Source organism: Polistes canadensis, unplaced genomic scaffold (genome assembly GCF_001313835.1).
Source record: "Polistes canadensis isolate GaletaPanama2010 unplaced genomic scaffold, ASM131383v1 scaffold_18, whole genome shotgun sequence".
Taxonomy (NCBI): Eukaryota; Metazoa; Arthropoda; class Insecta; order Hymenoptera; family Vespidae; genus Polistes; species Polistes canadensis.
The window spans coordinates 1,217,341-1,232,202 of NW_014569565.1; the positions used below are offsets into that span (position 1 = coordinate 1,217,341).

Here is a 14,862-nt window from a genome sequence, read left to right on the forward strand (position 1 = left end):
TAATTTATAAGAATAAACCCAAATATTCGTTCTTTTACGGTAACATATAATATATATATATATATATACGTATTTATGTATGTAACTACATATATATAAATGTTATACTAGTATCTAAAAATGATGATTATCTAAAATCTCGAAGACAAATTCCTAATTGCTTTCTACCAGAATATTACGTATTACGTTAGTAGAATTCTTTAGAAAATATCTGATATACATATACACAGATTTTCAAACGTATATACGTATTTTCGCAGGTGCATTGCTGCAGGTCAAATCCGTTTACCTTCATTTTCATATTCTTACCTTTAGAGAATAAGTGTAAGAGAAGTAGTGGGCGTGGGGGTGGCATGGGGGAAATTATTTGGCTTTTAGTCGGTTGGAACGAAAGTCAAGAGAATTTGCAAGTATTTTTTATACCTCGAAGGAAAGAAAAATGGTATGCAATTATATGCAAATTGAAGTAGAGCGGCACGTCGTTAAGATTGTGTTGTTACCATCACGCTAGCAAGCAAGCAAGCAAGCAAGCAAGCAAGCAAAACACTTTGGCGTTATCATTATTTAACAAGAGAGAAAGAGAGAGAGAGATTCACTGTTTTCCAACAATTTTGTTCTTTATAACGTATCCACATTGACGTAAACGAGTTGAAATAATTTTATATCGATGTGTATCTCGAATGTGATGACGTAGAAAGAAAATATAAAAAAAAGAAAAAAGTAAGATACAATGAAGATAGACGAGGAAATAAAAAGATAGAGAAAGATAAAGAGAGAAACGGTCGTAAAACTGGCTGATTCGTGTAAAGAGTAAGAGGGTGAAAGAGAGAATGAGAGAAAAAGAGAGAGAGAGATAGAAAAAGATGGTGGATGATCCTGTTCTCCCTCTCGAGGGAGCAGCAATTTATAAATAATTGAGCTGAGTCCGGTAAAAAATGAATTACGCGTCCCTGTACAATATGAGGAGTAGATTTACAGTAAAACGAGGAAGGGACCCGCGAGAGCTGCTGTGGAGATGAACTCTCACTCTTTCTTTCTATCTTTTTCTATCTTTTTTTCGTACTCAAATAAGAGACGAGGTCGATGACGAGGGGTTGACCGATACCTAGAGGGAAAAAGGTGAAGTCACATAAGCCGCATCAATTTTGCAATTGGAGAATTTTATGTTCGCGCTTCCTCCATATATTATGAAGAAAAAGAAAGAAAAAAAGAAAAAAGAAAATAGAGTTTTTTTTTCTACTTTCTTTCTTTCTTCTTTCTTTTTATTTCTTTCTTTCTCCCCAACCACCCGTTTTTTTACCGTGTCTTTTTTTTCATTCCCTTTTCCCCCATTTTTATCGCGTTTGTTCTTCCTCCTGCGTTACACCTCGACTCGATTTTATCGCGAAACATATAGCGTAAGTAGGTATACGCAAAATAAAGCAGGATACCCTGTAATGTAATCAAAATTCCTTAAAAATAAGTGGAGAAGGTAGAAAATTTTCGAAGAAATCGACGTTGAGCACGTCGATACGTGCGACGAATATATATACGTAATTTAATTGAATGAAAATTAAATATAGAAGAGGTGTTAGTCTTTTTTTTTTTGGTTCGAAAGAGAAAATGGTACATATATTATATTGGTATATATCAAAGTGTTTTTACAATCAAACGTACAAGTTCTTACTTCGTGAAATTGAAAAAAGAAAAATCGTATATAATATATGTTCGATTCGTGAAAAATCATTGGAAAATCTCCCTTATGTACGATAACGTTTATAATTATATCGGAATATGATACATGCACCACAAGTTATAGATCGTTGTAAGTTGTAATTACGATTTAATGAGATATATATATGTATATATAAACTATATACGAGAACTTGATTCCTTGTCGTCCAAAGAACTTTATATTTTCTCGACGACCAATGACAACGACGACAACGACGACAACGACGACGACGACTACGAATACATAATATTATTACAAAATTCCACTATACGCGGTTAATGAACGGCAGGTAGTAATATGTCCAGTTTTAAAATCGTTGCATTCCTTTCCACGGAATCAAATTTTAGAAAGTACTATTTTGCATTCGTTTACAAACCGGTTTCTTACTATTATCGTGATTCTATCTTGATTTGAGCTAACGTCCGTGTCATTATACCCATTGATACGACGTATTACGCGATCTATGCTGATTTCAGAAAATTATGATAATCGCAAATAAATAAATTTCATCTTGTCCAACCATATATATATATATATATATATATATATATATTCAGTAGAGGAAACTAAAATTCACGAATTAGCTAAGATATCAAGTTTAATTTATGAATCTTCGAAATAATTCTCATGATTTTGTAGTTACGGATATATAAGGGGAAATCTCGTAACGCCTGACAGCACTTAGCGCCGGACACTCGTGTTATCTCAAAAAATTACAACGTGAACGATTTAAACACAGGTGAAAGGGGTGCGGGGGGTTGTAGCGGTACAGGGTCATACAACTTAGTTTATCAGTGACGGTCAAGGCAACATCGGGAGTGTTCCGATTTCTACAGTGTACAGCTAAATTTCTTTGTTTAGGTATCTGTTAATTAAGATAGGGTTCCATTATTATTGACCCTACACAAGACGCCCCATGTAGACTTTTACATATGTGATCGAGGCCTAAATCTTTTAAAAATATCCGATGCTAGGTACCACTTCCAGCGATTGTCAATATTTTTTGACACCAAAGTTTAATTTATGTTTTTAAATATGTTTATGCGGAAGTTACATTTTTATTAATTTATGTTGAGATCCTAAAGTTTGTTGATTTAACTAATTAATAAATAAAGTTACATTTTTCGAAATAGTTTTGATTTTATTTTCTGAAAACCTTAGGTGTCCGTTATTAGGAGACTTCCCTTCCCCCTAAATACGATTAGATACACATACGTGCGATATATGATTATGCGATTACTAATTATTACGATATATAATATCTTCATTGTTATTTTTATCCTTCAATACTATTCGGTTATTGCCTTTTTTATGCGTGAGCGATTAATCCTGCACATGAAGGCTTTTAAATAATTCATATAGGAAGGGAAGGGGAAGGATTGATGTGCAATTAATTTAATTATAGTATTAACAGCAGCGACTATACGGTAGGCGCGCATAAAAGGAAAAGAAATATAATCATGTTTCCTTCGACGCGTTCCTCGCTTCGTTTCCCTGATCGACGAGACGGAAAAGAAAGAGAGAAAGAAAAAGCGAAAGATAAAGAGAGAGAGATAGATAGAGAAAATCATTGGGTGAGTATTTTCGGCGAAGTAAAAGCGAAGAAAGTACTTTGCCGAAGACATTCGGCATGAGCTGCTCGTTCCACCGAGTTTGAAATTAGGAAAACAAATATCGTGCGAACGATGAAGAGATAAAAGGGAGACTAATACAGGGCTCACTTCAGAAGATAAAGTCTGTAATGCTAACATCATTTTAATTCTCTCTCGTTCTTGTTGAAATTCGGGGCTGTGGGAGGAAGGGAGGGGGAGGGGGTTAGGTAGGTTAGGCTGGTTTGGGAAAGGAGAAGCTGTGTTCTCTCTTAAAGAGACAAGACCCGGACTGGTACCAGCTAGAAACAGACGAACCGAAAGAAACGACGACGGGGAATGATAGAAAGAGATAGGACAGACAAACGGACAAACAGAAAGAGAAAGAGAGAAAGAGAGAGAGAGAAAAGGAGACAGGAGGGTTGCGAGTTGAATCGAGCCGAGTAATCAGCGTGACATTATTTTCCCTTTGAGATCTCCCGTGTTTTAATACGAAGGTAAACGTATAATCCGCTTGCACGATTCCAGACACAAAATTTGTTCGTCTAAGCTCTCTTTCTTTCTCATCTGAATTCAACTCGATCGTTTCTTAATTAACACGACGAAACCTTCTTCTCCTCCTTCTTTTTCTCCAGCTTTAACTCAACCTCTTTCTTTTTATTTTTATTACCGAAAATACTAATGTGACATCAAGTTTCGAAAGAGAAAACAAATCTAACGTTTATGTTAAAAGTAAGAAAAAAATATTATAGATACGTACTAACGATAAGTATGATTTGAAATTGGATTGAGTAGTATCGCGAAATACGAGAATAATAATTATTTCGAGAAAAGAAAATTTGTATACACTTGAGAGACAAATGTATGTATATACTTTTTTCTTTTTTTATCATCTCAAAACATTAACTTTTCGATATTACGAGGAGAAATTAATCGAACTTATTCACTAACTCGTTCATTCGTTAATTTTCTTGATATCATTTTCGTTTACTTTCAATTAATAGATATAATATCGTGTTATATTATTTTGTTGTTAGACAGTTGCCGAAATAAATATAATATATAGATGACTTTTTGCATAAATATTTAACACTGGCAAAATTCGTGCTTTCGGTATATATCGAAATATATATATATATATATATATATATATACGTAGCAATAATTTGTAACATTCTCGGCTTTTATTCGAAAAAAGGAAACCGTTATTAAAAATCGTTTTTTTTTCTGCCTTCGTAACTATGGAATTCTTTATTTCACTGTTCTTTCCCATTATGAGAAGCACCCAAAAAAGAGAAAAAAAATAACCGGTTCTCCCTCTTTCTCTTTTTCTGTCACTCCCTCTCTCATCGTCGAAAGAATAACGTTCGCACTTTACGATTATGTCTGCCCACTTTTTTTCCCTTTCTCTCTCTCTCTCCCTCTCTCTCTTTCTTTTTCTCGTATTCTTGTTTCTTCTTTTTTTTTGTCTCTCATTTCGATTAAAAAGTCTGAGATCTTGGTGTCAACGACAGATTCACGATCCACGTGGTATTCCTTCTACTACCCAACCACTACACTATTATTATTACTCACACATATTCGTATCCATATATACCCATACATATATATTACATATATAAATATTATAAGTAGCTAGTCTAAAGGATAATAATACTTTCGTTCTTTTTTTTTCTTTTTTTCTTGGTTCCCCTTTCTGTTTTTTCTTCTAGGATTTAATGAACTTTTTGACATAAATTTGAAATGAGATTAAAATGGAATGGAAAGCATCGGTAGTCTTGGGCAAAGCTTAATGCGAACGCAAGGTTCAAATCGGCTGGTATATTACCGTCGAGTGTGTGTATATAGCTTTGAGAAAAATATATATATATATATATATATAAAAAGAAAAGAAAAAGAAAAAAAGAAAAGAAAAAAGAACGAAAAAGAAAGAAAACGAAAGAAAAGGGAGAGCTCTTCGTCGCTATTTCCATACGGCCTCATATTTTATTTGATATTTTTGAAATAAGCGTCGTGTCATTTTAACGACCATACCGGTGACCGGATGTTGTAATGAAGTACCGACAAAACTGCACAACGAATTTTTCTTTTCTCTTAACTCACCCTTCAATATTCTCTTTATCTTTCTCTTCCTCTCTCTCTCTCTCTTTCTAATTTTTTGTTTTCGAAAAAGTTTTGTTGAAGTTACGAGAAAAAAAGAAATGAAAAAAGAACGAATAAGGAAAAGGAGAAGAAGAAGAAGAAGAAAAATAAAAAGAAAAGAGGATAACGAGAAAGTTTTGAAAGATGTAAGAGAAACACGAATCTGTTATAATGATCTCGGCAATCCTGTCGTCCCAATATAATGACAAATTATCTTCCGAGCATTAAATTATCGTCGCATCGATCGGTATTTCGATCCAATTAACCTTCTTAAATTTATGACGACTTAACTCACAAACTTAAGACTCCCCGTGAGAACAATATTACGTGATTACATTAACATGGTAAAAGAATTGATTGGATCTTAACGTCCTATAACAAACCAATTTATGAATGCACAAATGAATTGGGAGGATAAGTATAATATAACGGGACATAAATAAAAAAAAAAAAAAAGAAGAATAAAAATGATACGTCGATTTTTTTACGCAGATTCTTAATATAATAAAAGTAAATAAAAGCTAATACGCTACTCTTTCGTATCTTTCGCGTTATATAATAGATAACAAAAATTCTTTATCACTTTTGTGTGTGTGTGTGTGTGTGTGTGTGTACGCGTTATCATTTTACGATAGGAAATTCTCGTGCAAAAAATACGTAGTATGACGAATTTCTTTTTTTACGAGAGTAAAAATTGCATTATTATACGAGAAAAGGAAATATTTTGTTATTTTTTTTTAAAAAAGAATTTAAAAAGAGAAATTCCTTTGCGATAGAATGAATATAAATCCAAAATGTGGAATAATATAATATCTCGATGATATATAAAAATTATTAAAAATAATAAAAATATCAATTTGTCCATATATAGTAGCGTATTACCGTACAAAAATATAATGTTTACGGTTAACGTGATTCGAATATTTACTTTTTCTCCATTATTCATTACAAATATTAGTACGAAATACGTTGTTAGTAGTTGAAGTTACTCCCGTGGAGACAAAACAACCGTATAGATTATAACGAACGCACCTGTTTTCCCCGGGACAAGTCTTTGACAGAGGAAGAGAAGCCGAACGTGATATTCATGCGCCAACGTAAAATATCTCTGAGTTATGATCCCTAGCGACTGTCGCGTCTTGCTTCTTGAGAAAAAAGAAAATAAAAAAAAACAAAGAAAAATATAATATCATTTTTTGTTGAGGTTTATAATAAGCGAAAGAGGGCGAAAAAGAAGGTAACAGAAAAAGAAAAAAAAAAGAGAAAGAGAAAAGGAAATTTAAATACAGTGAGCTTGCTTACATTCCAAGCTTATTTTTGTGAAGCTTTTACAAAGTGGGCAGGGAGGGAAATAAAGGGTGGAAATGATACTGTAGATATAAAAAAAAGAAAAGAAAGAAATTGAATTAATTGAAAAAGAAGAAAAAAACAGAAAAAGAGATTGGCATTTATTTACGCAAACATGAGATATAACGAAAGAGTGAAAAGAGAAAAAGATAAGATTATGAAAAACCGATCTTTCCCATCGACGAAAATTTTATCCTCGGCAGGTATTTTATCTGAACTTCTCCTCTTCATTCTCGATATAGGAGATACGCGATACACGTTTTATTTGCAGGAGACGGATATATTCACGATTTCAAGGGGTTTTTCGTTTACACAATTCCATCGACTTTTCGACGTATATACTCTTTTTTAACGTAAACATACTATAATATATCCTATTGATGGACTACACATATACCATACCTAATACACACGATATACATGAAATATGATAAAAAAAAATGGAAATATGTAAAAAGTCAGATAAACGAACACAAATGATTACATGTCAGACATTACAGATAACTATGAAATGATTCACGTATAATATATCTATGAAAGAAGTCTAAGAATAAAGAAATCAAAATCTTTATCTCACACACAAGTATATCTATATTATTATTATTATTATTATTAAAAAAAAAAGCATATATATAATACAAGAAAAATAGGGGCGAATTTTTGTATTAACGACATCAATATGATACAATCGTATTATTTCGTATATTCATGCTCTCTGAAAGTTAAAATTTCATTAGGCTTTCAATCGAAGGATGCAAAGTGTCTCAAGCATGTCGCAATAGAATAAAATCGAGAACGGTGTCTCTCTTCGAAACTGACATTCTCTCGTAACTTTCCATTCTCCTCCGTATGTGTCGTTCGCGCGAATGAACGTATGTACGAAATAAAACGTATGAACATACGAAACGAACGAAATGAAAGAAGGAAAGACGCGCACGAGAGAGGTCCCAACACCCCACCCCACCCCCTTTTGCCACCTTTTACCCCTCCCCACTCCCACCCTAACCCCATTCGACAAACGATTCGAACGAAACTCGTTAATTTCGTAGCCCGACGAGTCCAAAGGTAATTCGATTCTCTTTTACGCAATTTCGGCGTTGTAACGCGGTTTCCCACTCGTAGAACTGCGAAACGAGCTTTCTGAACGATTTAACGGGTGTCTCAAGATCAATTATTTAAATCTTTTTTTCATTTTTCTAAAACAATCTCTCGATTGAACGCGACGAATATCTGTATAGTATATTATACATATATTGTTTCAATTTAATACTTTCACGTATTTTTAATACAGTTTTTCATTTACAATTGATATTATTTAAAATGATATTTTCTATATTTAAGAAATTCGATGTGTTTTTCTTTCTTTCTCCCTCTCTCTCTCTCTCATTTTTGTTTTTTCCAATCAATGCAACATGAATACAATTTTCAATGAATTGTGCGGGATATTAATATTCAAATGAAATCCGTATATATATATCGTGGTAATTATTAATATATAATATAGGGTTACAAATAATCGCGTGCATTGAAATGTTGTTTCAAAGCCAATCCAGTAATGAAAACGTTCGATCGAGTTTCGACCAATTTAATTTGATATATTGAAAATTCAAATCGTAAATATTTTTCTTTTATTTTTCTTTTTTGTTGTTGCTATATTATTTTGTCTATAAGTACAATATAAAATGCATCATTAATCGGCGCGTTTTCCCCTCCCCCTCCCCCACCACCCCGTTTCTCATTCTAATATAATATAATATATTATTAAAATATATATTATGTAAAATATTACATAAAGAATTGATATTATATTAAGAATGTGTGTTGAAAACGTATTAGAATAATAAATGGAGAACGTGAAAGGAACGATTTATTTGCGAATAAGAATTTTTACGATCGATTTTAACGAGAATTTCACTCTCTTTTCTCTTTCCATTGAGATCGAACACCGACCCCGTTGACGATCGCGATCTTTCGTTCTTCCAATACGATGCCGCCGTTTGTGTTAGTGGTGATGGTGATAGTGATGGTGATGGTGATGGTGTTTGTAAATCGATCGTGGCTGCGTCTCTAAGGTGATACTGCGAAAGCGATCTAGCTCGTTAAGTACCGCCACTACTATCCAAAGGAGAAGAAGAAGAAGAAGAAGAAGAACGTTGGAAAACGATCCGCTTCGCGAAGAAAGATCGAAAGATCGAGATCAAGAAAATAATGTGGTGGATCCTCGAGCCGATAATCCTACCAAGGAAACACCGGCGAATTATGCGAGAAGGTTGTATTCTTAGTTGACTCTTTGTTATATACCCCTTTTCATTTTTTTTTTTTTTTTCTATAAAATTCATCGAGATCGTTACGATAATGTTTGAATAAAAATCTAACGTATTATAATATTATTTTTCACATAATATGTATGGTATAGAATATTTTTTATACATTATATTATTAATATTAAATACACGGAGCAAAAAGATAAAGATTAGAATCGTCATATATTCTATATAGATACATATTTTGTCTCGAGATTATTATATACGAATGTTGTTATACCAATAGGAAAAAACTTGATTAGAAATCGCTAGTTGAAACTATCGTGTACCTCGTGTTCTTTTTATGATATAACAAAAAATATTGACAAAAAGGAAATAAATAATCGAAGCACATGCTTCTCGAGAAGATTGCTCGAATTACTCTATTATCGATTATTATCCGCGTTAACTACTCTATTCGACAAAAAAATATCTATCTCTTTATTAACGATCGATTATATTAAAAGCCAATGAAGCGTATCTTCTAAGAAGAGAAAACGTAATGAACGACAAAAATATTTCAATAATTCTTCGATTAATTTATATCTCCTATAGAAAAATTCTTAACATTTAATACATTTTTCTTTTTATTATATTTCCTGTGTGGATATTAAAAATTGAACAGAACAGAGAGAGAGAGATAGAAAGAAAGAGTTACAAAACAAAATGAAAAGATGAAGAAAAAAAAGAGTCGCAGTTCGGATTGCCCGGTCCGGTTTTCGCGGTGCCACCCCGTATACCGCATGGGAAAATAAATCTTGTGGACACTCACCGGGAGGGAGACTGGACACTGGACGCTGTCACCGGACACGGGTTGCAGCGACTGCAACAGATCGCGTGCGTGAAAGAGAGGACGGCTATCAATGGCTGCATTATACAATACCAACTGGCGGTACACGGATTTATACCTACATATATACATATATACATATATATATATGTATATATATATATACATATATATATAGATATATCCATATACGTATATATCTCTATATTTATATATATATAAAATATACGTATTATACGCACACATACACTTGTCCACAAACTTGATCGTGCATCGAGTGAGTGTCGGACGTTACATACGTGAATTAAACGTACATATATTACATATATATATATATATATATATATATATATATATATATATATATATATATATATATGCATATAAGGTATTCCCCGAAGAGAATCCTCTTCTTCTCAATGTGCAAACTCGTTCAGCGGATTCACGTACGCGAAAGAAATAAAAGAAACACACGATCAGACGAAACGACCGAATAATGTCGCGGATGAGCCCGAAGACGTTTCCAAACCGAAATAAGAGGATACCTTTCCTTGCCTGTTATTCTTGGTCCGTCCTGCTCCACCCTGTTTTCTCGCGTTTACTTTACGACGAACATTTTGCCGATTAGATATCGCCCTTTTGCAAACATCACCGTCGGGGAGTGGGTTCGATCATTGTATGCTTCTATCATTCACTCTCTCTCTCTCTCTCTCACTCTCTCTTTCTTTATTTTTCTTTCTCTTTCTCATTCTTGATCGATCGATCGATTGATCGGTGGGTCGGTCTACCTATCTCTGTCTCTTTTGCTCTCACTCTCGACCGGACTGACCTGTTCACGTCGCATACAGAGCCGCAATAACTATATCCAGCCAAACGCTTTTTTCCTGCAAGTGCGTTCTTGCACCAACTGGAAATGAATTGAGTTATTGTAAAATTGTGTCCCCCCCACCCCTATCCCCTATCCACTATCCCCGCCCCCCCCGTAGTCCCGTGTCACCCCGTGAGTCTAGTTATATCTTTATCCTTCTTCTTCTTTTTCTTATTTTCTTCTAGTCACTAAGAGTGAGAGGAACAAAATGGGGGGATAGTGTGTGCAACGTAAGTAATCGTTGTTACCATTTTCCTTCTATAGTTCATAACTACGCGCACGGTGCGTTGCCACGTGCTTGATTTAACGTGATATATGTGTATATGTATATATATATATATATATCTTGCTTACGCTCGTAAAGAGAGAGTTGATTTATTAATTTGTTACTTTCTTTTTCTATTTTATCTCTTTCAATTTTCTAAAGATCGTCTTGAAAAAAAAAAGAAAAACACAAAAAAAAATTATAGGATTTTCTCTTCTTCTTTTTTATTAATAATTTCTAATGATTAATATTTAACGCGCCGAGATCTTACGTTCCTTGGGTTTTTTCTTTTAAAAGATACGATTTTTTTAAAAAACAATTCCAAATTTCATCGACGCATCGTATGCACGTGCAATCAAAAAGGTAAACAAAATTTATATAGTTACGTAACATACATCGTTGTATTATATAATATCCCCCCATGGTAATACAAATTTCTATCGTTTAATTATTAAGAGAACATATGTTTTAAATAGAAAAGATTTAAATATTGATAAATATTTTGGTATTAAAACTGAATAAAATTTTGTCTATTCTGTTGTGATAAGTTTGACCAGTTAAAAACTCATATAATAATACATAGATTACATATTCAATGTAAAATATATATATATATATATATATATAGAGACATGCAAAACTATTTCACAAATAGTACTCGTAAGAAAATACGAATCTATTATATTTAAAGAAAAGATAATAATATATAAAATAATTTCTAATACTTTAACGAATAAAAAAATACAATCTATAAATGAAAATAAGTTTTTCTACTCACCGGCTACGAATTTCGTTCCAGGTGATCGGGTTTACGGCCGTGACGACCCCATCCACCGTCGAACAATTACGGCAAACATCAGGAAGCGCTCCGTTCTGTAAACGAAACAATAACGGAGTGTCTTCGTTAGTTTCTCAGCATGATCGAATGTAACAGTACGAACGAACGAACGAAAGTTAGTTCTTTCCGTCGTTATCTTCTAATGTAAAAACGGGACGAAATTTATGCGAACGCTTGTTAAATGAAAGTAACGATCTAACTTGAAATTTTCCCACGAGAGGCGGCCACCTTCTAAGAAGGTTAAGATATAAATATATATCGAATTATTTTATCTTTCGATATATATTATATTAAAACTCGTCAAAAGGATCCTTGAATTTTCTATATCGTTCTATTTATAAACGCTATGATCAAATATATAAATTCATGGTAATTATTAGTAATATTATTTATCCAGAATTTCTATATTAATAGTATTCATTTTATTAATATTGTATTAATATAATTGTACATACACACACACACATACATACATACATAACATATACATTTCTTTTTTTCTTTTTGAAAATAATCTTAATCTAAAAGATTGGTACCTTAGTTCGTTACTATCAAAAGTGATGAAGAGAAGGATAAGATAAAGCTTATTTGTAAAAATTCAAGGTCAAGAAATTTGCATAATTCGAATAAACGGATACTAGGGATACTTGGAAAAGACAAAGGACGATGATTCAGAAAATCAGAGGAGAAAATTACCTGGTAGATGACACAAGATTCCTACGAACTTGAACACTACATCACTGTCTTCCTTTTACCCACTCATGTACATACTCACTCACTCGACATTTCAAAGTTTTATAGTCGAAATACCGATCTTCTCCCTCTTTCTCAAGGAGATATTCGCTGACTAATGCCGATGGTTTTAAAAATTTTTTTTTTTTTTTTTTTTTTTTTTTTTCGCATATTTTATATCACTGCTCGAACTATGCCGAGTATCTTCCGGCTTTTACGAATAAAACATTTCGATCGCGCTAATCTGTGAAAAGAAGAAATTAAAAAAAAAAAAACAAAAAAAAATAAAGAAATAAAAAATATAAACTCGTGCTGAGGACATATTGTAATAAATATCTAAAAATGATCAAAATAAAAAAGATAATATACATCGTATATTTGTAAAGTTCGAGCAAAAAAAAAGAAAAAAGAAAAAAAGAAATCTCGAAATCTTTGTTACTGGACGTATTCCGTTCCTAGAGAAGTCAACTCACGTTCTAATAATAGCTAAGCTAATTAATTCTCAAACACGTAGGTAATGTACCTGCAACCGCGTAGACGTTTCTGATTAGCTAAAATCCGTAAACTCGTTACGTAATCACTTAGAATACTATGGTAAAGAAAATGATATCTGTAAAGGTGACGAGAACGTTCTCGTTTTAGGAGGGTAGTTCGAGTGCATGAAAAAAAAAAGAAAAGAAAAAGAAATGAAAAAAGTAAAAAAAAAAAGAAACGAATATAAATCAAATACTTTAATCTGACAGATTTCTCTTTTTGAGTAATGATCAGTAAAATAAATAATAATTAATACGAGATTTTAATAAGAAAATCCAATCTAAACAACTGCATAATTCTATTTAGATAAAGACAAGTATATGAGACGTATTAATCTAACATCTAATAACTACTTGAAAATACAAACATATGTAATTAATTACCAAGCTATAATTACAAATATATCTCAAGATCGGTATAAATATCTAATAAATTCATCATTATTTATTTCTCATATAAATTTCACATAATAATCTTGCGATGTTAGATTGAAATCATTGATCTTAGAGTCTGATAAACCAAATTCCTTTTTTCTCCTTTTCCTTTCCCTCCCACCCCTCTTTCTCTCTCTCCCCGTTTCTTTTCTTTCACAAAGAAAAAGTAAAATTCTAATCGAACGGAATAGTGAACGATACGAAAGTAAAAGATGTTCCTATACAAAAATAGGAGAACAAAAAGAAGAATAAGAATAAGAAGTAGAATTTTGTGATCATGAAAGAGCTATAAAGCCGTCGAGCGTTACTATCCGGGTTTCCATTATTTGCTGAGGAAAAGTGAGGCCAGGTTACTGCACGAGACCAGGAGTGCGAAGAGTTAGAAACGGCGCTTTCAATTGGATGACAGGCGAAAGGCATCCGGTCGAATAGGAGGACGTATAAAATCAACGTTGGATTACGTGCGAATGGTCGTCCTGCAACGTCGGCCGATATACTTAGCAAGTAATCGATGCTAGCATATATAAATACCATGTATGCATATGTACCACCATATATATATATATAGATAGATTAAATGAGGATACTCGAGAGGTTGGTAGAACTTCGTTTACTCAAGAGTACCTTAACACGTATAAATACGCTGACAATCGGACAGCTAATTCTACACCCTTCGGCTTTTAGTTCTCCTTAGTTGAGAGACTAAAGTAACAAATCTTCGTAAACTATTTGAGGTTTCCTATTTCATTTATAAAACCGACCGACGTTCTATACGATCGTATAGAGGATAGATAGTTAAACATACGTCTAATATATTTTAATAAATGAATTCATGATTATATTTCGTTATTTTACTTATATATGTTACCGTCATAGCCAGAAATCCGCCATTGATATTAATTCCTTGGCATTCTCATCAATGCAAAGAGTATTCCGATGAAGTCGGAAACAGAAGAATTCTTACAGTTTTTCATAAGCATTGAATAAATTACTTTGATATTCTTTAGAATATCAAATTACTATTTAAACAACGTTGAAAAAAATACATTCTCGGGTACAGGCAAACACAGCCATACGCAACCCCCCCTCCCCCCAAAACAATCCATACAGGTAAAAAACATTTCTTTCTAAACCTGTTTATCTTCTGATACAATAGGAAACAAAAGATACAGTTTTCTGTGGAATACTTTATGAATATCTGTCTAACTAATGTCTACAAAATATAGCCTGAATCTCTTTGCAAATCGAATTATAACTCGATAAAGTATTTTACATGTAGGAAAAAGTGTGCACTTTAATTTAATAT

General features: G+C 32.8%; 1 protein-coding gene across 3 annotated transcripts in view; it reads right to left on the reverse strand.

The window, feature by feature from the left end:
• The window catches only part of LOC106793760 (transcription factor SOX-5), a 200,436-nt gene that overhangs the window by 122,966 nt on the left and 62,608 nt on the right, over nucleotides 1–14,862 (reverse strand). For all 3 annotated transcript variants that reach the window (XM_014760945.1, XM_014760949.1, XM_014760946.1), the window contains exon 2: nucleotides 11,797–11,891. In XM_014760945.1, coding sequence (XP_014616431.1) covers nucleotides 11,797–11,891 — 95 coding nt within the window. The remainder of the gene's footprint in view (nucleotides 1–11,796; nucleotides 11,892–14,862) is intronic.